General features: G+C 37.2%; 1 protein-coding gene across 1 annotated transcript in view; it reads left to right on the top strand.

Moving 5' to 3' along the window:
- Nucleotides 1–1,323: 1,323 nt before the first annotated feature.
- The window catches only part of LOC108982156 (probable E3 ubiquitin-protein ligase ARI8), a 38,378-nt gene continuing 15,272 nt past the window's right edge, over nt 1,324–24,429 (top strand). Inside the window, exons 1-7 of the mRNA XM_035695500.1 lie at nt 1,324–1,822; nt 14,652–14,776; nt 15,037–15,142; nt 15,258–15,348; nt 18,558–18,730; nt 21,470–21,574; nt 21,769–21,857. Of these exons, the coding sequence (XP_035551393.1) occupies nt 1,601–1,822; nt 14,652–14,776; nt 15,037–15,142; nt 15,258–15,348; nt 18,558–18,730; nt 21,470–21,574; nt 21,769–21,857 (911 nt within the window). The 5' untranslated portion in view covers nt 1,324–1,600. The remainder of the gene's footprint in view (nt 1,823–14,651; nt 14,777–15,036; nt 15,143–15,257; nt 15,349–18,557; nt 18,731–21,469; nt 21,575–21,768; nt 21,858–24,429) is intronic.

The raw sequence follows: 24,429 nt of genomic DNA, 5'->3' as shown, positions 1-24,429 counted from the left end.
GAGCCCCAGATCTCCAAGCTCGACTGTTGGTTCTCCTCCCAGAGTGGCGTGTGTACTGCACGCGCCACAACAGCCTCTGTGCACTGCGTTTCTCTTTTTTGTGCAGTATTTTTCTCTGTATTTTCTTTTGTATAATGTTGTTTCTAGAATAATAAAAATCTAAAAAAAAAAAATAGTGCATTCGGACTTTGGTCCAAATAGAGTAGTAGTCTCCCTCCGCATTAACGGGGTTTGGTGAACCGTAACCTGATTAGTCGGGGTATGAGGCTTTGTAACCTCTGTCGTGGACATAAGTGATAATTTCTCTAAGACCTAGGTCTTTAGAGATTTACCGTCTGGACTAGACCATGTTAGTCACGAAAGTGTACTGAGTTGTTATTAACGTTTGTAATTGGCTTGTTTTTTAAATCAACTTTGTAAGTCCTCTCTTAATGAAGGGTTATGATCCGGTTTATCAAAAAAAGAAAAAAAGTCCTATCCAGTATATCACAAAGAAATCAAAGGTTTTGTAGAAGAAGGAAAAAAAAGATTAAAATTAAAATAAAATAAAGAAGCAACACCCACTTGAAAATCATATATTGATTATTCATCGGTAATGTTGGTCTTTAGCTTTTATAAATAAAATGCCGGAGAAAATTTCAGTTTAGGACTATTCCTCTCTCAATTCAAACAATAATTATAAAAATATTAAAAAATTCCCCTTCTCATTTTATCACATTTTCTTTCTTTTATCAGCCGCCAAAATAATCTCAGAATAATTAAGAAATAAACAATCTCTGTTATACGCAAATAAAGTATCATTCTATTTATAAATTAATGTGAAGATCATGACACGATTTGATTTACAAAACTTTAATTTTAAATTTTAAATCTTATAAATCAAATCGTGTTATGTAAGCAATTAAGTTATTCTATTTTTAAAATAGTACATTAAAATATATTATTTAAATGATAAAATTTAATTTATAAGATTTAAATTTTAATTTTTTTTAGATCAAATTATATCAAATATATGTTTTGCTAAATATACTCTGTAGACCGACTTGAGATTATAATTTTTCACAACAGTTAATTAATTTTTGTTAGAAAAACACTTAACAATAAATTAATGGACAACACAATATTGAATAATCAATTAGGTGATTTCATACTTTTCGGAGAGATTTTGATAGTAAGTGGAAATAAAATTAATTGAGATAAAAATTAAAAATTAAATAAAATATTATTTTTTAATATTATTATTATTTAAAAATTAAAAAAAATTAAATTATTTATTATATTTAGTTTAATAATTAAACAGAATGAGGTGAAACCAGACAAAATGGTTTTATTCCAAACCTATCTTAAAAACCCATCTCTATCTCGTCTCTCATGTTGTCAGATTCCCTCATTTCTCTCATCATCAAACCCCAAATTCCATCACTTCCTAATCTCCACTTCTCTCCCCGTTTCGCCCCTCCCCTTCACCCGAAACTTCATACCTGTCCCTCCTTCCCATCCCCTACCTTTTTAATTCCCAAAAGGTACCCGAATTCTAGGGTTCCCAATTTTCCAATCTTCTGCGGTGAAATTCCAATCCAATTTGAAAAATCCCGCGGAAATGGAATCGGAGGATGAGTTCGACATGCAAGACGCCCACGATGACGACGATCAGGACGTCGTATCGGTCGACAATGACGAAGACGACTTTTACAGCGGTGGCGATGACGATGGCACTGCCAACGCCTTCGCTTTCGACAGCGATGACGCTGACGTGGCAGATTACGAGTTCATCGACAATGCTTCTGATGATTCCGACGATATCGCCTCGCACCGGCACCAGGTGTCTTAATTTGTTCAAGTTTTGTGCCTTTTGTGTTTTGGTTGTGGGAATGTTATTGCCTTTGGCTTTGATCACTGGGTTCAATTTGGCTTATGAGATTTTAAGCTTTTAGGTTGTGTCAAAGTTAATTCTGTTTCATTCTTGGTACTTGGCCGATTTGAGATTGTCAGAATTTTGAGGGTTTAAGTTGTGGTAATGCTAGCGCCGCTTAATTTTAAGAACTGGGGTTAATAGGTACTGTAAGAAGTTTTGAGCTTTTGTGTTGCGGTAATGTTTCTCCTACCGTATTACGGAATTGGGTTAATATTCGTTTTTAGAATTTTTGAGTTTTTCTTACCTATACAAAAGAAAAAAATTTGTGCTTTTCTTGTGTTGTAGTATGAATTCTGCTGGTTTTAACAGGGGTCATAATAATTTTGAGCTTGATCTACCAAGGATAATTCTGCTTGATTTGGGTGTTGTATTTTTGTTCGGATGATCAGAATTTATTTTTTCAGAATCTTAAGATTATATATATATTGTGGATGTTAATATGATTGATTCTAGTATTGGGTTTGTTGGAATTGTAATAATTTAATCCTTTTGGGGTGAATATGTTTAATCTGAACTTGAAGCCTAATTTGTTGTGGTAATGCCACTTTTGGTTAACTTGTATTGGGCAATTGTGATTTGTGATAGTGTTAACAATGCTTAGTATGATTACTGGTTGGATTTTTATTAGTTTGGGCATTGATAACCTTTGGACATTGATCCTTTCTGTATATATTTTAGCCCTTTTATTTTGGTTGTGATAATGTTGATTAGTTTATTAGAAGTCTTGAGTCATTATTGCTAGTGTACTGTTAATTGGGGTTGATATTGCTATTAAGTTCATAAGGACAGTTTTAATGAAGTAAATGGAAATGACTATTTTTTTTTTTTATGTCATGCAATTTTGTTGGATGCGAAGAGGGGCGCAACCCTAGTACATAGGAAGTGTACAAAAGGATACACCCAACTATCAAGAAGAAGAAGAAAAAAAATTCTTTCAATCTCTAGTCATATCAATAAAATCCTTAATTACTGATCAAAGGAAAAAAAAAAAAAAAGAAGAAGAAGAAAAAGAACGAAACTCTTTGAAATCTAGAAAGCTAGAGAATTGGGAGCTATGTTAGCACCCATCCAATCACAAAGGGTGCTGAGCACTATTGGTTTTGGTTCTGTCGTAGTTCTCTCACTGTCTTTAAAATCTTGGGCATTGTTTTCTTACCAAATGCACCACAAAGACCCCCTTTCAAATTTCAAAATTTCTATGACTTGCCACAAGGACTTTGCCGGCATCCCAACAACTTCACTACTTGTTAAGGCATGATCCTCTTGATCCCAAAAGTGTAGAACAATGTTGTTAAAAGTGCGCTTAAGCGCAAAGCCCCAAGACCCAAGTGTTTTGCTTACCAAATGCGAAGAAAATTTTCAGAAGTGAGCTTAAGTGCACTTTTTGGAGTTTTTTTTTTGTAAGCTTAAAGCTCAGAAAATATTATTTCAAGACCCAGGAAATGATGTAACAAATATTTTGAAGTATATATATATATATTTTTTTATGAGTAAGAGATAAACTTTATTGATGTGAATGAAATAGGCAAGTACCAAGTACACAGGAAATATACAATAGAACACCTAAATACATTCTAAGAGCGATGAACTAAGGATAAGAATTCATGAATATCATCCCCATTTAATACAATAGCTGAAAACCAAAGCAAGAAAGTATGTAGAAAAAAATTCTTTAGCTCCACCATTGTTCGTTCTTTGTCTTCAAAACAGTGCGCATTCCTTTCCGTCCAAATACACCACATGATACACAATGGAATCATTCTCCAAATTGCTGCCACTTGATGACTGCCCTGCAATTTTCTCCAACCACCCATCAAATCCACCACCCTCATAGGCATTACCCAAGCCACACCAACCCTTCGAAAAATCTTTTCCCACAACCCCCTTGCTACATCACAATGTAGTAAAAGATGATCGACCGATTCTCCATTCTTTTTACACATGTAGCACCAATCCAACACTACACATCCTCTCTTTCTCAAGTTGTCCATGGTCAAGATCTCCCCAAGGGTGGCATTCCAAACAAAGAAAGCAACTCTAGAGGGCACTCGAGACCTCCAAATGTTCTTCCAAGGGAATGGGGTGTGATCACTTGAGACCTCCAAATGTTCTTCAGCTCCACCTTTGAAGGTCATCTATGTACCATCACACCACATTGTCATAGATACCTACACTTTGAACTTGATAAAATAGTTCAAGTTGGCTTTCTAGATGGGTTCGTATATGATTGCTTATGTTAGCGTAGAAGTCAATACCTACAATTCTTGACCTTTTTGTTCATGGCCTTCTTGGTATATTTTGATTTAACCTTGTACTTTAATTTGATTTTGGCTATCAAATAATTTGTTTTGATGAGTGGCTATCAAGTATCATATATGTGTATATTTATTTTTGATCGGTAAACAAAATTTTACTGATCATAAGAATAGGAAAGATCACAAGTATACGGGACATATATAAGAGCATCACCTTTGCGTGCTAGTTTAGTGATACCAGAAATTTATTTTTTATTATAGGTAATCACTAATCAAGAAGATTTATTCATAGAAATAGGTAAAGCCCAAGTAAACTGGGAGTTGTGATACCAGGAATTCATGAAAGTTCAATGTGTATATTTTGTAAAGCACAAGAGAATTATATAAAATGTTACGTTTAAGTAAAGCTTGGCCACCACATGGGTGACCAAAATGACCATTCCATTTTCTTAAAAGTTTGATATTTTAAAATGAAAATATGTTTTTATTATATACACTTTATTTATATAAAAAAAATTTATTTATTTTTATTTTTTCTATCAAAGATTTAATTTAATTATTAAGAAAAATTAAAGTTGACACGTGGAAATGTGTGTGTTCCATGTGTTTTTGAGTCACATTGATGGATGACAAAATTAACAGAGGGTCTTGTTTTTTTAATTAACTCATACCATGAAGGTGTTATTTCTGTAAAAAAAAAATTACAAGATCTTAAACCTAAGTACCCTATAGCACAGAGGGGTTTTGCTAAAATTTCTTTAATTTTATTTAGAGTGTGTTTGGATGTTGAAGTGAGTTGAGTTGAGATGATAAAATATTGTTAGAATATTATTTTTTAATATTATTATTATTTTGAGATTTGAAAAAATTGAATTGTTTATTATATTTTGTATTGGGATTTGAAAAAGTTGTAATGATGAGTTAAAATGAGTTGAGATGAGTTTGGCAACCAAACTCACCCTTAATTTGTCAATTCTTAGCTTTACATCCTCCCAAGGTATCATCTAATTAATATCTAATACTGTGAATTTTCATATTGCATAATGCACTATTAAATTGAGCTATTTGGCTAAATATATTATCACTTTGCTTTTTAAACCTTTTGTTGTTGTTTTTTATTGACTTTTCGTTGTTATAACTTAATTTTAAAAATATGCACTTTACTATCAGGAGCATGCTTGCACTTTGCACTTTGTGCCTAGGATCTAAACAACATTTGCACTTAAGTGCGCCTAGTGTTTTCACCAACACTGTAGAATGTTGCTGCCCATAATTCACTAGCCAGCTCACAATGTGACAAAAGGTGATCAATGCTTTCCCCATTTTTTTTATCATTTAACTAGAATTTTATTGATGATATTGTTAGGCATAGCACAAGTACACTGGACATGTACAAGAGCGACGCCTAAGCATGAGTGTCTTAATGCTTTCCCCATTTGCTTGCTATAGAGCACCAATTTGTCATTGCAATGTGCTTTCTCAAATTTTCCTTTGTGAGAATATTATCTAAGGTGGCTAGCGAAAAAAGCTACCATTGAAGGCTCCCTATTTCTCCGAATGCATTTCCATGGAAAATGAAAGCCAACTGGAGGAATAAGCGCATTGTAGAAAGATTTAACCTCAAAAGATCCTCCTTTTGGATGGAATTGAACATATTTGATCCCCACCTCCTCTTCTCAACCCAAAGGAGTATCTTGTAAAAAAAAAAAAAAAATACAACAACTCCATATCCTAACCGTGGGCTGATCTAATAAAGTTTTGGGCTGATCTTATAAAGTTTACAGGAAGCTGGTCTTTAGAGGCTGGCGCTCGCATTCACACATCGTGCTAAAACCTGATTTTAGACCCTTCACCCACCTCATGCCACATGAGATGAGAGATGCGCTACACCCTATTGATATATTTCCTCACACCAACACCATAAGGCCCACCAACCTCATACGAACACCACCACGAAGTGCCCCAAAGCATCCCTCCCTATGGTGCAACACCACAACCATATCTATAGCAAAGCTGCAATGTCTAAAATCAAGTTTATAACACCCCTTCCCGTAGGTTAGGAATTTACTTATATAACTTTACGCTCGATAAAGAGATTTGACTTCGTAAAAAATAAAAAATGTCTCATTTGTTGGATCATAAAAATAGCTTGACATGAAAAAGGTTCATAAAACTTAAAATAAGAACATAATGATGCAAAAATAAATCAGTCCAATGTGGCAATAACACTTATTAATAAGGTTGAAGACTCTAGTAAAGTAAATCTACTCCTGACCCTCCTACTCAATGTCCATGTCATCATCACCTGAGAAATTAAACACAAAAAATAAACAAAAAGTGAGTCGAAGACTCAGTAAACAACACATCATGCTGTAAACATAACTTAATTTGACCTTAGGCTTAACCTTAAAAACATACTTATATATATATTTAGCATGTGGATCATTCAATAGTAACATATGCGGAATTTAAGAAGTAATCAAGGAAATTCATGAAACATGGATGGGTGAATGATCGACTCGATGCATCTAATACGTTGCATGCATGACTTGTAAATCTTGTCTTTCACTTGCATAGTGGCTATCATAATATATGTGCATCAGTCAAATTGTTGTTGACCACATAAATCATAGCATAGCCTATGTTGGACCACACTTAGGTTTGTGGCTACACATCCACCCATAACATAAGGCCAAGCATTAGAGCTTTCTTATTGTTCACATGGCTTCTTTCTTATCATATCATGATGCATGTGAACATGTTGACTTCATGATGTTCATGGCGTGTCGTATTCATGTGCATGTCATAGCAGTAAACATGTCTTATTAACATAAGCATGGTTATCGTGACATGGCGTTCATTTATGACAATAATAAGCTTAACATACATAAGAGTGATTTTCATGACACGACATCCATTCCAAACAAACAACTAAATCAGCATACCTTACATAATTGCATCCACAAGCACATTGTCATAATCTGACGAAGGTTCATAAAAGGGGCTAACATTGAAACAAAATAATTACAGCACACATAAAGATTATGATCATGCCACTACCTTACCTCCTTAGCTTTGAGAATCACTAAGCATGTCAATCAAGCACCTATTAAGTTACATACATATTCCATGTCAATCTCTTACTATTTGACTAAGGTATGAACCTATACTCCAGTGTTACCCGCTGTCTACCTAGTGACAGTAAGCAAAAGCTAACTTTGGGTCATGCATTCTATTCTTAAACATCACTATATGCTGTGTATGTATGTGTAGACATCCTCTTATGATTTATTGATAGGTTAGAATGCATGCAGACCACTAAACATCAGCTGTTTGGCCCACTTGGGGTTGCTGACAGCAATCCTTTCTGATGCATTATGAGCGATTCTTGACCTTTGGGTAAAACAAATGCTAAAATGCTCAAACTTGACTTCTAGAATCATTTGAGGTTGTTAACAGCAACCCCTTTCAAAACTTGGAGAGTTTGATAAATTTTTGAATAACTATGCATATCATGTTTTGGGTATGCTGTGTGTGTGTCATATAACGGTGAACTAATCAAACTTGATGTGTAAAAAAGGCAGGAAATCATGACTTAATGAAAAATTGTTCATGCCGATGCTCTATATGCTGAAACCTCTGCTTTTAAGGAAAGTCTGGTTTCTGAGTTACAAAAACATACTTAAAAACATTTTACTTGCTGTGAATGGCTGCTATGCATGTGCTTTGTGTGTCCTTAACTCTAGGCATGTCAAGCATGGGAAATCATAGTTTTATGGGATGTTTTGATGCTGTCAGGCTCTTGACAGCATGTGTTTTGTGTGTGCCATGCCTCTGATGTCAAAGTAGTATGTATAGGAATCTCTAATGCGTGTTTCTAAGGGTTATCTGGGTTGCTGTCAGCAACCTAGATTTTTAGTGCTTCTAGAATTGGGTATTTCTCACCTTTTCCAACCCAATGTGGTGTTGGACGAAAGCCTTGGCTGCTTCAACGGCAGCTATGCCCTGCAAAGTCACTAAGATGCGAGTTATGTGTCAAAACTTCCCTAATATAACACATGGGATTTTCTATGCTTAGGAAAAGAAATCTCACCTATATTGCAGCAGAATTTAGGGGATTCCTGCTAGGGGTTTTGACGGAGAGAACTTAAGAAATAGGGTTGTAGGAAGGCAATATACCATGAGAGGCAGCATAGGACTCGAAACACAAAAAGAGAGTGATTTCTCACTTTTGAATTGCTCTCATAGTGGCTATTTGAATTCTTATCTCTGGTGGAGGTTTGGGGGTTAGAAATCTAAGGGTATTTAATCGAGCGTTATTAGGCAAGTGGTTGTGAAGATTTGCCAGGGAACCAGACATTTTATGGAAATTGGTGATTGAAAAGAAATATGGTGGCTTATGGGGCGATTGGTGTACTAGAGAAGTCAGGGGGCATATGGAGTTGGTTTGTGGAAATACAGAAGAAGAGGATGGGGGGTGTTTAGCAGTTATGTTAAGTTTTAGTTGGGTGTGGGCTTGAGGATCAAATTCTGGAGAGACGTTTGGTGTGGCAATAGGGCTTTACAAGATTTGTATCCTTCTCTTTTCCAGATTGTAAGTGCTAAGGATGCTTCAGTGGCGGAAGTTATGGAGATATCGGGGGGACAGATCCTTTGGAACATTAATTTTAGTAGGGCGGCACGGGATTGAGAAATAAGCACCCTTGAAGATTTCTATGGCCTCATATATATTCTATGAGACAAAACAGACGGCAAGAGGATGTTATGTGGTGGACTCTAGCAGGTATAGGTACTTTTTCCGTTCGTTCTTTCTATAAGGCCCTTTCTCAAGAGTCTAATACTCAGTTCCCTTGGAGATAGATCTAGAGACACAAGGCACCTCCTAAAGTTTCTTTCTTTGTATGGACTGCTTCTTTGGGTAAAATACTCACCACTGATAACTTGAGGAAAAGGAGGATTATTATTGCAGACTGGTGTTGCATGTGTAGAGGAGGGGGAGAGTCGGTAGAGCATCTCCTCCTGCATTGTGATACAACAAGTATTCTCTGGAATGAGGTATTCGCTCGTCTGGATATGGCCTGGGTTATGCCAATGACTGTGGAGGCAGCTATGGCTAGTTGGTCAAACATAAGGGGCAGGCAACCAATTAAAGCAATATGGAAGATGATCCCTCTTTGCATTATGTGGTGCTTATGGCAAGAGAGGAATGAGAGGACTTTCGAAGACCAGGAAAGATCGTCGGAGGAGCTTAAAGTTTTATTTTTTAGAACTCTATGTAGTTGGGCTATTGCTGTGGATTTTAATGGCATGGCCCTTCATGATTTTCTTGCCTCTAATGTGCCTACATAGTTAGGGCATCAGAGTTGTGTACTGGCTTTGCCTTTCTTTGATCAATACAATTTATTTATTTATATAAAAAAAAAAAATATTTCCTGTTTCTCGGCAACCTAAAGCATAAGGATTTGGGGGGGGTCAACCTAGCACTCAGATACAAGAAGATGCTTATGGAGGCTTCAACTTACCTACGGTGGCAGGGGCTAATTGGCAGGAGGATTTCTTGTGTATGCAAGAAGAGGGTGGCGGCATAATGGATGAGAGGAGCTGTGATCTTTTCTCTTGGTGACTTATGAAGATCAAGGTGCAAGGGGTGTTTCTCTATTGCTGCCTTGTTGGTCAATAAGGCTTAAGAGGCTGCTAGGGTTAGTGTAAAGGGGCGGCAGCTAGGGTTTCACATAGGTAGAACAAAAGTTTAGGGTTTCTGGACCTAAGGGGGGATATATGGGCATAGGGGCTGCTGGTATGATCCTGGCAGTCCCTTATATCAAACTTTTATTAGAGATATACTATGGTTTTGTTGGGCATATGTAGCAGCCTTGATTGGGAGAAGAATATGAGAGCTTCAGTGTGACTTGAGGAAGGTTTTCCTGAAAATCTGGTGGAAGAGACTTCCTAATATAGTCCCTGTTAGTCGGCAGCCTTTAATGGAGTTAATATACTTGCTGGCAGCTGTGGCGACAGCTTGAAAAACTCTGGTCAACCTCAACTTTCTGAAACCCCTAAGGGCTGACTCAAATGGTAAGAGCCTTGGTCTTGGTGGTATGCTCCCTCTAGGTTTAAAGTTCGAACCTTGAGTGCAAACAATTTCTAGGAGCCATCGAACTAGGGGAATTTCTTTTTGAATGACCCGAAGTGCACTTGTGGGAACTGCTTACCGAGGGCTTGTGCACTCCCGGGATCAGTCGAGACTTTGTTCCCGGACAACCGTTGCCAATGAAAGAATCCTAATATGCTAGGGAAATTCAAAATTCTGCTGCCGTGACGGATTGGGAGAACTTTCTAATCTGTCCCAAGTCCTCGTTTTGGTAATTTCCGTAACTCTAAATCAGACAAACTTTCCTAATCTATTCTTGGTCATTAATTTGTCAAAAACTTGAGTAATATGCTTAGAAATGAGAAATTCTGCTCTTTGACAAATTAGGAAGTTTCTAAACTGTCTAGTGATCATGTCAGGCAAGTTTTCTTGTTGAAGACTTGCCTTCATTGGCATATATGAAATCCGAAATCCAATCAATGATTAAAACTCACCCATATGCAACAATAAATCAATGAGCAAAGAAATAGTTAGGCCCGTGGGCCTACAATTCGAAAGATCACCAGATATCTGGCCTGGGTGTGAAAAAGTTCTAATCCCCAAACTGCCTGACAATATTGCAGTGTAGACCTTTGATCGCTGACTGGGTGCAACTTAAACTCATCGCCAACTTCTCCCTACATGGAACCCCTTTGAAGCTTCACAAGATACCAAGTTACACCAACAAGGAGGGGCAAAAGAGACAAGTATAAATTAAGAGTACCCTTTCCAATCTCTCCACTTACTTTCTATCATTGTTTCTATTGCCTGCAGAGTGGCCAACTAGATTGAGAAGTTGTTTCGTGTTTTTTTATGGGGTGGTATGGGAGAGGAAACTAAATCAAAGTTTTAAAATCCGTTTCGTACTGGCCGGTACGGCCGATATTTGCCGTACCGGCCATTGGGCCGGTACAGATAATACATGTATTTCGTACCGGTTTAAATACCGGCCGGTACCGGCCGTTTCGGCCTAAATTTCGGCCTGTACCGGCCTAAATTTCGGCCTTCATTTTTTTTTTCTTCCATTTTTTCAAACTACAAGTTCATTTTTTGACCCCCAATTTATACTAGACAATTTATAATTTATATATATGTATGTATTTATATATAATTTATTCATATATAAACTATTATTTTAGAATATAAATGTTATATATATTTATATATATAATTTATTCATATATCGACTATCCCGAAACGGTACACGAAACGGTACCGGTACCGAAATATTTCGTTCCAGTGCCTTGACCGGTACGCCATCCGGTACGGTATTCAAAACATTGAACTAAATACCATATTGTTAGTTGGAATAAAGTTTGTTCTCCTATTTCAGTTGGAGGGTTGGGGGTTCGTAAGTTGAGGATTTTCAAGGAAGCTTTAGTGGGGAAGTGGCTATGGGATATCAATCGGAAGGAGAGTCGCTTTGGAGGGAGGTCATTGATCGGAAGTATGGAAGTGTTTGTTTTTTTGGGGGGGTTTTGGTTTTGGGGGGGGGGGGGGGGGCTTGGGTGTTCTAATGAAGTTTGGGGGGGTTTATGGTGTGGGTCTTTGAAGTTCATTAGAAAGGGCTGGGAGAGTTTTGTTAGTCGTGTCTCTTGGAGAGGGATCTAGGATCCGTTTCTGGTTTGACATGTGGTTTGGTGATTGAGACCTCAATAGTGTGTTTTCGGCCATCTTTCGATTGGCTTCAGATTGGTTTGCTGCTGTATCTGATTTGCTTTGTCGTTCTAATGGCTCGACTCAGTGGGATATTGGCTTAACTAGAGCTGTTCAGGATTAGGAGATTGACTAAGGGCAGGTTTGGGACCTCAAACCAAACACAAAATTCTCATCTCATCTCATCTCATCATTACACATTTTTCAAATCCCCATACAAAATATAATAAACAATTCAACTTTTTTAAATCCCAATATACCTTTTTCAAATCCCAAAACAATAATAATATTAAAACTTAATATTTTAAACTTCAAAACAAAACACAAAATTCTCATCTCACCCCCCAAACCTACCCTAAGTTTCAGCTTTCTTCAGCTTTTTATATTCTTTGAGGCTTGGTGGTAATGCTGAGGTTAGGATGTTGTGGAAGTCCAAGGGGTGTAAAAAGTTCACTGTTCGTTCGTACTATAAGCTGTTGACTTTTCAGAATAGTCCTCCTTTTCCTTTGAAGTGTATTTGGAGGTCTCCTGTGCCTTCCAAAGTTGCTTTTTTCATTTGGACTGCCTCTCTTGGGAAAATTTTGACATTGGATAATTTAAGGAAGTGGGATTTTATAGTTATAGATTGGTGTTTCCTGTGTAAAAAGAAAGGGGCAATTGTGGATCATCTACTCTTGCATTGTGAGGTGGCAAGGGCTTTGTTGGATGGCAATTTTTGTTGAATCTGCTTGGCTTGGGCGATGTCTTTGAGAGTGGTTGATCTTCTTGTGTGTTGGAATGGGCTTTATGGTTGTTCTCAAGTGGACGCGGTTTGGAAGATGGTTCTTTTGTCTTATGTGGCGCATTTGGATGGAATGGAATGAGCGGCGTTTTAGGGCTAGTTTGGGTGGTGGAGTATTCTCACTATTTATTATTTTATTATTACTTTTCACTACTATTCACAGAATATCTGAGATCTTCTCACTACCCAAACACAACCTTAATGACAAGGGGTGTACTTTGGAGCAACTCTGGAATTTCTTTGTGCACTCTTTGTTGTTTTGGTTTTCTGCTTTAATGATTCACGGAGCTCCTTTCATGATTTTCTGGTGTTGCTTTCTGTTTCCTAGAATTTGTATTTAGGTGCTTTCTTTTGTATACTTCCCATGTGCATGGGCTTCGTCTATACATTCGTTTCTAATAAAATTACTTCTTACTTATATAAAAAAAAAAAAAATATCCAGATACCCTTGGATGTCCATATCATGTTGTGTTCCTTCATCAAGCTGGCTCCACATTTCCTCTGCACCAATGCTTCCTATTGGATTTTTGCAGGCTTGAACACTGCCCGTTGGCCAATGGGCATTTTCTGGGCCCCACCCATACACTGCTCTGCCAGCAAGGGCAAAATCTATCTTCCATGATGCCACAGGCACCTCATCTTGAGGGTTTACCGTCTCTAGCTCCAGAGATTTAACAACTTTACCTTGCCATACAGCTCCATAATGGGCTTTCCCGGATGCCTGAACCCTATTTCTGCAACCACACCGTTTCTGGAAGAAGACCGCTCCTGGTTGAAGTTCATTCAAGAGCTGTTTCCATCCCAAAACAATCTGTGCCACCATTATGATGATGAGGCCTCTCCGATCACCACCTCCATATTCCTCTGGGTCCAAAAATCAACCATGGCAGTTGGAACATCTTTGAACTATGAAGATTCTTTTTTCGACCCTAGAGGACTTCACTAAATCCTTTGAACATACTGACTGTGCCTACGTTTTCAGCATCCTCATTATCATCTCCACACCAGTTCTCCCATGTGGAACAGGGCATCGATATTCCTTCCATTGCCAACAACTCCAGCTCCTTGGCTTCAATGTGTACGCAGCTTGATTCCCATTTACTAGTCTAACTGTGCAATTAAATGAGAAATCTTCCACCAAAAAGATGAATTATTTCATCGGAACCAAGTGCAGAGAGAGAGAGAGAGAGAAGGAATATGTTTTAGTGATAACGTGAAATTACATTGAACTGTGGAATAGGAATATGTTATATTGAGTGCTTATGAATTTCATGGCTGCTTGCTTCAAAAAGTGTTTCTTGAGCGGAATTTCCTAATGATGTGAAGTTTACTATGGAACGTTCTATTGTAGATGATAGTGAACTCAGGTAGTCAGGTCGTGTTCTTGTACGTAATTTTGATGCATGGTATTACTGGAATTCCACTGCGGATGTTACTTATCTGAAATGATATTTGGTGATCTGCTGTTTTTCTCCATTTCAAAGCAGGTGATCTACCTTTTTACGTGAAATGTGTTAGCACTTTGCTTGCAGTATTAATGACACAAGGTTCAAAAGAAATTCTGCTGTGTTTGTTTGCCGCAATTACTTTGTAGAATGTCAGACCATAATTTTATGTTCATGTACCACTATAGTCATGGGTATGGTCCACTCTTGGGATTCAAAACTGAAATTAGAAAGGTCGTGGAACTTCATTGTAATTTATAGGTCATCATCAATCAAAAAGTGTACATATCTGGGTTTTACTGTGGATCTATGTATCATCTGCTATTTCATTGTTTATTAACACCATGGTTCCCACAAGAAGTAACATATATAGGTGTGTGCATGCATACTCAAGAAGACGAAATGTATTTTATTTGCTTCCTATATTTTTAAAATTTTTGTCCTAAGTGTGCCTCGTTTCTTGTTGTAGCAAAACTATACCATTTTGAGTGAAATGGATATTCACCAACGACAAGAGGATGATATTATGAGGGTAGCCACTGTGCTTTCCATTTCAAAGGTTGCAGCTAGTATACTGCTCCGCTACTATAATTGGTAAAATGCCTTGACTGATATAAAGCTGATCTTATTTTATAAGGTTCTTACTTCTTTTGGAAGAACATTATAATCATATTTATAAGTTGCTTTTAGTTATAATTATAGGTCTAAGTGTACAAGTAAAGCTTACCCTTGGTTTATTATCAAAGACCTTGCATGGTCTATGCATATTGTTTGTATACAATATGCCCTAGGTTATTGGGCTTTGTATTGTACCCTGATATTCTTATGAATTTTTATATCCATTGTATTTACAGGAGTGTTAGTAAAGTGCATGATGAGTGGTTTGTGGATGAAGAGAAGGTTCGAAGGGCTGTTGGCTTATTGGAGAGACCAGTTGTTGAATATCCAAATGCTAGAGAAGTGAGCAGTCCATACTTTATGTGAATCAAGTTTGTGGGCATTTTACTTGAAAGCTGGGATGTTCACTACTTTGTTCATCATAAATTTCTTCTTATATATTTTCTTGCATTGACAGCTGACTTGTGGGATATGCTTTGATACTTATCCTTGTGATAGGATTCAGGCGGTTGCTTGTGGTCACCCATTTTGTAATTCATGCTGGGCAGGTTTGTTCTACTACATTATCACTCTACATAACTTCCATGAGAATTATCATCTCTACTATAATTATGTGGAAAAGTGTGGGATGAGTGTTGCTTCTCCCATCAGTTCGAGTAATTTGGTTAGTGCAGATACGTTTTTAACTAAAGACCAGACCAGTAGGATTTTTGCATTCCCAACAGCCTATTACTACTTCACAAGGACTTCCAGTCACAAAATTCTCTTTTAGGTTTTCGTTTTGAATGATACCATTAAAGATGTTTCCCTCTTTTCTTCAACCTCCATTATAATTTATCCATCTTCCTGAATATCACATTTTGGTGTTCTTTCTTTCTTAAAGATCATATCTAGATTTACTTATCTAAAAAAGATCATATCTAGATTTATTATTGTTTGATTTTTCTCATCCGAAAAATGCATGTGGCCTTTAAATTTGTTTCAAAGTCTAATAGTTTTTAAAATCTATTTTCTTCTACAGAAAAAATTGAAAAATTGAGTTTAATTATTTGGTGTCTATGAATTATGAGTGTCAAATGCATTATAAATAAGATGTAAAGCATAGCTTGCATATCCTCGTTTCTTGTGCATAGGATCCTGCTAGCCTTCTCAATTACTAATCATCTTGGAATGTCACAATGATGAGCTGTGATATGATGTTAGCAAGTCTGGATATTATTAATGGCAGTCAGCTTATTTGTACAATGATTTCACTAGTTGATCTTTCAACATGTCTCTCTTTTTAAAGGGTTCGCTACTTTGGGAACTGAGAAAGCGGTAAAACTGGAAAAATTAATAATTTAAAGTATAATCTTGTGATTTATGTTGGTCTGCTCGGTGAGGGAGGATGTTTTGCAGTTGGCCTACGCAATTGTCAAAATGAGCTTTACTTGCAGCCCACAGGGTTCATGATTGTGCTAAAAGTTGAGGTAGCTAAATTAGAGTTGTTCAGATCTTAACAAGTGTTATTTAAATGGTTATGGTCATCGGGAATCTATCTCAATGAATGGGGTTATTGAAAAACGTGAGTTGTTGAATTTGGTCATTTTATTATCTTTCCAAGGGATCTAGAATGAATCCATTCCACACTATTCTTCCAATTTTCCCTCAATCTGAGAAAATACAGGAGCTTTAGAAGTGAAGAGGTGGAATCCACATCCCAATCCTATACTGATTATACTGATTTGATAATGGGGATACTTCATTGTGGAATGTCATTTGTATGCTGGTTAAACTCAGCCACTGAAGCCTCCCTACAACAGAAGGTGCGGAACAATTGTGGATAAACTAATTTTAGGGCCTGATCTCCTTATCATGTCAACATATAACTTTGACCCATCTCTTACCTGAAATCTAATGTACTTATAAAATTCCCCCGCCCTTGTCGATTGTTTTTCCACTGAGGGAGACCCAAATACTTCATGGGCAATGGCGCCACCCTACAACCAAGAATAGTGCCAATACCCTAATATAATTAATACACACCGCTGACAGGATTTGGCCAAATTGACTTTAAACCATTAAATGGGATCAAAGTATAGGAACAAACAGTGCAGATGTCAGAAGTGCTCTGGATCATCCTTACAGAATAACAATGTGTCATCTGCAAAAGAATAACATCGAGCCATCTGCATGAAAAGAGATGAGACACGAAGAGTTGATTCAAGTTCATTTACCCCACCGAAAAGCCTGATAGGAGTCACCCAATGACCATGGCATCTAACATTCAATTCACTTTTTGGATCCTTCTTTAGATTGGGCATCCCTGTTGCCGATAAGTTTTTCCTGTCAGTTTCTTTTCCTTCAATAGAAAACTGACACGTAGGGTGTTTACATTATTCACAGTGGTTACGAGTTGAGAGGAGCAAAACCAGCCCTTTTCCCTTTCGGTCGACAGATCTCCAAATGTGGTGTGCATGTGTTTTACGCCCTTCCAGGAAGAGAGAAAAAAATCAGAGGTGTTGAGAGAGAGAGAGAGAGAGAGAATTCTGCAGACATGAGTCTACAATGGCATAAAGAACTCCCAACAGTATCCAAGCAACAACTTAAAAAAGACACGCAAAATCAATGTGAGGAGATAGAGGTGGGTTGTTTAGGCTAAGTTTGGAATAAAAACCATTTTGTCTGGTTTCATCTCAATCTGTTTAATTATTACAATTTTTTAAGTTATCACACAAAATACAATAAACAATTTAATTTTTTCAAATCTTCAAATAATAATAATATTAAAAATTTGTAATAATAAGAATCCTGCTCTTTTTAGTAATTTGAAACCGATCCTAAATCCTTTACTTTTCTCCCCTACAATCAACCAATCCCATGATGAATTCTCACATAAATAAACTTGGTAAATCTTTGACAAACTAGAAAAAGAAGAAACCTTTACACTGTATCAAACCAAATAAGCGAATACCCAGAAGAAAAATTTACCGTTAACAGAAGTATTCCCTCGCTTTCAACCAACCAATGCCGAAGAGAGATGAAGACAGAGAGCTGTGAGCGGATGTGCGCCAGTGCTTTTTATTTTTATTTTTAGAGACCTGTGCGTCGGTGCTGGAAGCTAATGGCCGAGACTGCTTTTTCCTTGACAACTATGGCGATGTTGATTTGATGGGGTTATTGGCATATGTTTATATACTGCAACAAAACCCATGCAAAGAGAGAGAACTGAGTGTGGCGTTTCGGTCTTGACAGAGAGAACCAGCTGCGATGGCTTGAGGGGAGAGAGAGGGAGCGCAATTGAGAGGTGAGAGAAATTGAGAGCTTTGGCTCGAGGAGAGCGAGCGAACATCAGAACTTCGGAGGAGAGAGAGAGAGAGAGAGAGAGAGAGAGAGGTACACGGGAACTGATTACCTGCATCCGCTTCTATTTTACACTTCTTGAAAAGTATGTGTCACAATTCTATTGGAGGGTGTAAATATAGCACCACGTCCGGTTCCTAGCCTATCTCAATTTTTATCTATTAATCTAATTGTGGGAAGCAAAAGTGGCTTTTTAGTTTCAATTATTGATACATGGCAGAGAGGTATAACATTGAGCAGATGAAAACTTCAATTTTGAACACCAATATATTTTACTGAACTGCATTTAAGACTGCTGTCGTTTGAATAATTTGATAGCCGTCTAGGAATTCATCTCAAATGTCGACTTCATTTCAATTTCTTTTCCCGTCGCCTATTTTTTTTTCAATTTTAATCTTTTTGTTTTCTTCTTCAGGTTATATTAGCACATCCATTAATGATGGTCCTGGATGTTTGATGTTGCGATGCCCGGATCCATCTTGTGTTGCTGCTGTTGGTCAAGACATGATTAATATGTTAGCATCTAATGAAGACAAGGAGAAGTATTCTCGCTACTTCATCAGATCTTATATTGAAGACAATAGGAAGGTAAGGATTTTTTTTTTTTTTTTACAAGTAAAGGATTATATTGATATTAATAGACATAGCCCAAGTACACAAGATGGTATACAAAATGTAACACCTATTTAGAAAGAGGAAATAGAAACTAGAAATTCATGAAAATTGAGGCCACGAAAAATCTACAGTTGTGGCCCATAGGAAAAGAGTGCTGACAAAAAACAATCAAAGTTTTTCAAATGAACGCTCCTTGTCTTCAAACGTCCAGTCATTTCACTCCTTTCATAGGCACCACAGAATACATATCGGAACCATTTTCCACACCGCTGAGATTTGTAGGAGACCTTGTAGATTGGTCCAACTGGCCATGAGCTCAATCACTGTGGCAGGCATCACCCAAGCAAGATCTAACCTGCTGAACACTTCATTCCATAACGTTCTAGCAACCTCACAATGCAACAAGCAATCCACAATTTCACCACTTTTCCTACACATGCAACATCACTATACTATGATCACCCTTTGTTTCCATAAGTTGTCCAATGTCAAGATCTTACCCAATGTTGCTGCCCATACAAAAAATGTTGCTTTGGGAGGCGCCTTATTTCGTCAAATCCTTCTCCATGGGAACTCATTGTTCTGTGGTTGTGTGAGAATCTTATAAAAGAACGGACCGAGAATATACCTTTACCGGTGGGTATCCACCACATCGTGTCAGCGCCTTCTGTTCTCGGTATCATGGTGTATAGAAGACCAAAAAACTCCTCAATGTTGCCAACTTCCCAATCTTGGGCCGCCCTGATGAAATTCATGTTTCATTGGACTAGGTCCCCAGAGACCTTCATACAATCAGCCACTGATGCATCTTTCTCACATGCAATTCTAAAAATTGAAGGGAAAGAATCCTTCAGAACGTGATCTTCACACCACCAGTCAGTCCAAAATTTTGTTCTAGACCCATTACTCAACACCAGCCGAGTGTGCCTAGAAAAAATCCCTCACCCTCCTCTAATGTGTTATATTTTTTTTTATAAGTAAAAATATTGTATATATCAAAAGCAAAAACCAAGTACACTAAATGTATACAAGAAAACACATTGCCCACAATGACCCGACAAGCCCCTAATGACCCAAAAAGCCCATAAAAAAACCAACCCAATGTACATCAGTCTTGACCCCAATCCCTTGTTTCCCGTAGAACTAAAACTCTACCCGAACACCAAGCCCAACACCTTGATTCCCGTCTTCACAATGACCTCCCTTTAGACTTCCCTCTAGTTGAACTATCACCCATATTTAAGTTCAATCATCGACTTCCATAAGGCTTCTGGTTCCATGTTGTATCTTCACATCCACTTACCAAGTAAGGCTCGAATGAAAATTGAAAATCTTCAACTTTCTAATACCCAACCCACCAGAGGAGATTGAAGAGCATACCTTATCCCACTTGACTAGATGAAACTTGAATTCATCTCCTAACCCACTTCATCGAAAATCACGAAAAAGTTTCTCGATGCGGTTCGCCACAGTTGCTGGGATTGGGGAATATAGATAAAAAGTATGTTGGCAAATTAGAAAGAGTACTTTTAATCAGAGTGATCTTGCCACCTTTTGAAAGATACAATCTTTTCCAACCTGCTAATCTATGTTCAATCTTCTCAATCACTGTCTCCCAAATCGATATAGACCTTGCGGCTGCCCCCATGGGAAGACCAAGGTAAATTATGGGAAGAGAGGAAAGCTTACATCCAAGAGTATTAGCCAACTGCCGGATATTGCGAACATTACCCACTGACACCAACTCTAATTCATAAAAATTTACTTTCAACCCTGATGTTGCTTCAAAACAAAGTAATAATGTCTTTAATGCTTGAATTTGGTTTTGTTATGCCTCACAAAAGATCAGTGTATTATTTGCAACAATAAGTGAGATATATTAATGGAGCCCCTAGTAGGATTGCCAACTGAGAAGCCATCAATAAATCCACTGTTCACCTAGGCAAAAATCATTCTGCTAAGCGTCTCCATAACAATGACAAATAGGAAGGTAAGTTTAAATTTGGAACTTTGATTAGGTATCCTTTATATCCCCAAGTAGATTATTTGACTAGTCCTTTTTATACTATATAGATATCTTCCAACATTTTTAATATATGCCTTCTCCCCCAATTTTCTATTCGTTCTCTTTTTTGGGTTGGGGGGTGGGGGAAGTAAGTTAAAACATGTTGTCGAGTATGTATTTATGGCCTACAATTGACACTGAACCCTTCATAAATGATACACATTTTAGAGGAATAGTGTGGAAAAGTAAAAATCTTTGCCTTCCTCATATAGAAAACAAAATTGGTAAGGCACTCAGTATGTAGCTGGAGCAATTTGAATCAATGTTGCAAGTATCCGTCTAATAAATAATCTTTCTTGGGACTTGTTGCTTTCAGAGTTTGCTTCATTATGCTTGGGCAAATCTGTAAAGGTCTTCCCTGAGTACTTTGATGTATTGTTTCATGTAATTCGTCATTTGAACCTGAATTCATCAGCAACAAAAAAGTCGCAATTGAGATGTTTTTCTTTCTTCTTTTCCCCCTTTTTTTATCTGGCTTTGATTTGTGTCATCATTTCTGCATGTTGTTACCACTTCCCTAGTTGTTGCAGTTGAGGTCGTGAGTTGTGACTTTGCTTAGAAACACTAAGCTTGTCTCAAATTTGTCTCAATCAACTGTGTGGTTTACTTATTTTATTCATACTAATCATAATATGGGTTATTTTTAGACCAAATGGTGTCCAGCTCCAGGGTGTGATTATGCTGTGGATTTTATTGTTGGCAGTGGAAGCTATGATGTTACTTGCCGCTGCTCATATAGCTTTTGCTGGAGTGTAAGTTTTGTTGAGTTGATTTATTATTATGTCTTAATTGAAATGTTTTTAGTAAGTGTTATAATTCTTTCTGAGTTCTTTATTTATCTCTTTGTTGGTTTTGTTTGTTTAAGAAAATGTAAGTTCTCTCAGTGACATACTTGTAGTCATCTTTTTTTTCTGGTATTATTTCTGATAAGAATTTGACCTTGCAGTGTACTGAAGAAGCTCATCGTCCAGTCGATTGTGGTACTGTGGCGAAGTGGATATTGAAGAATAGTGCTGAATCTGAAAATATGAACTGGTAATAGAACAAAGGCTTGGTCCTTTTCTGCATTCTAATTTACTTTTTAAATGTTCGTAAAAGGAACCATTAAAAGAGGAGTAATTAAATGATGGGAATCTTCCTGTGGGCCGCTAGATTTTGGATTGGAATAAACCATGAATGTCGGGGTATGGTGGACACATTTGGACAAAGAGGAGGAGGGATAGTCATAGTCCAAGCACTGCCATGGGAACTGCAAGACCTAGGCAAATCCCTTGCCACATTCACAAAGGCATGATGGGTTCATTTATTTATTTTATAAGTAATAAAATATATTTGAAATTGCTGAAGGTAAGGGGGGCATAAGCTTAAGTATATGAAGGGAACACTAGTATAAAGAAATATATACTAATCCAAATCTAAAAATCTGGAGATCTAAAGAATTAAGAAAAGATCTAGAAGAGTCAAATGAATAGCAGAACGAGACCCTTTTTCTTTTTTGTAAGTTACCAAGACCCATCGGAATATAACTTTAAGAAAATATTACTCCATTTCACCCTTTGATTGTTTCATACAATTATAAGTGCTTCTTAAGGCATGAGGGAGCTGCTTTTAAAACACTAATCTATCTCTAGATAAGGCATAGGTAGGGGGTAATCGGTCCGGTTCAGTCAGTCTAGAATGTATTTTTGGACTGAATCAATTCAGTCGGTCCACCACTTTCCCACCCCAAGATCGACTGTGGAGAACTATAAACCGGACCAGACCTGTTTCTATTGGTCCAGTATCGGGGTGTTCAGTCCAATCCAAAAAATATTAAAAAAACACAGTGACAATTCACATTTTGATTACTTAAGTAGCTAAGTTAGAATTATATCAATATCTAAGCATAAATAATTAGGTTACAAAAAAATATCATAAATGTACTTGGTAACGAGTTCCATTTTGTTACATAAAAATTGTATTATAACATATATAATAATTATAAAAGTAATCATAAAAATAATCATATATTTCAGTCGGTCCAGTCCGGTCCAGAGTGGAAAAACTCCACCCTGGGACCGTATGGAAGACTGAAATTTTCTTGAAGGTTAAACAGACCGGCCTGTCCAATCCAAGGACCGTACTGGACTGACCAAAACCAGCTGGTTTGGTTGGTTTTCTCAGCCCAACCAATATTTTTTACACCCCCCACATAGGCCTGGTATTTTGGTCTTTTTATTAAGATGACAATTAATAAGCCAATACTAAAAGCGCTGAGATGGTCATCTAAGTTGTTTTTTTATTCATGATGGTGTTATCCATAATGAATTTACCATTCAACTTTCTTGTATAATTGTTCAGTCTCAAATCAAGCAGTAGAGGAAGTTGAAGGTTTATATCATTTGTCTTTAGGAAACTACGCTGGAGCATAAGATGCATGGTGTACCATAGAGTTTGTGGAATTCTTAGCTTGTCGGTTGGTGTTGATTCTACTTATGTGGGATAGAAGGATAGTGGAAATAATTGATTTGTGCAGGTCTTTAAGGCCCTACTTTGGATATGTTGGAATTGATGGGATAATTTGGTTGGTTTGATGAGTTAGTGGAACTTGCCATGGTGTATTGCGGGGATTTCAATGGTACTCCTTTCCCTAGTGCCCTAGTGAGAGAGAGTGGAAGCAAAACTTGTTCCAGCTATGGTGGATTATCGGACTCTATCTTTGAAGAAAATCTCATTGATGTCCCTTTGGTCGGAGGCGAGTTCACGTGGTCAAATAACTGAGATGTTGGTCTAGAATTGACCAATTCCACATATCCCAAGATTAGAAAGGGTAATTTTTAGTAGTTTCCTAGAGTAGTTTATTGAGGCTATGCTCAGATCAATTTCCCAGTCTTCTTGATTGTGGACATATTTTTGGTGACAAAAGGAGTTTTAAGTGAATATTGGCCGAAAACTGAGGGTTTTGTGGAAAAGGTGAAACTCTAGTAGTCTTCTTTGAAGAGCCCCTAAAGTTGATTTCATACTCAAGTATTGAAAGCTTATTTCAAAATATGGAATGAGGAGGTATTTGGAAGCATGGGAAGAACAAAAGAAATTCTTCTTAACAAGGTTAGCAATTTGGATGCTTTAGTAGAAGAGGGAATCACTCTTTGGAGGAGGTGAGTTCAAGAAAAAAATTGCGAACAATGTGGCTAAAGGAAAATGATACATGTACAATATTTTCTCACATAGTGGACAATTCTAATTGAGGAAACAGTTCTATTGGCTTCTTGTCTGTAGATGGCACTTTTTCTGATAATCACATGAGATTTTTTTTTGACAAGTAAGAAGAATTCATTGATTTAAAGAAGTGGAATAATGAAGTCTTTAGGCATACTGAAGTGCAGAAAAATCTGCTTTGGGATGAGTTTGCATGATTTGGAGGATGGGGAGGAAAATGAGGAATCATGGTTAAGGAAGAATGAGGTGGTGACAAAAATTGAGAAGGTTTTGTTGATGGAAGACATTTCTTGTAGGCAAAAATCAAGCGTGATTTGGTTGAAAGAGGGGGATAGATGCATTAAGTTTTTTCACAAGATGGCTAATTCACATAGGCACAATAACGCCATTGAGGTACTTCATTCCAGTA

This window comes from Juglans regia, chromosome 11 (assembly GCF_001411555.2).
Source record: "Juglans regia cultivar Chandler chromosome 11, Walnut 2.0, whole genome shotgun sequence".
Taxonomy (NCBI): Eukaryota; Viridiplantae; Streptophyta; class Magnoliopsida; order Fagales; family Juglandaceae; genus Juglans; species Juglans regia.
This window is presented reverse-complemented; position numbering and strand designations above follow the sequence as displayed.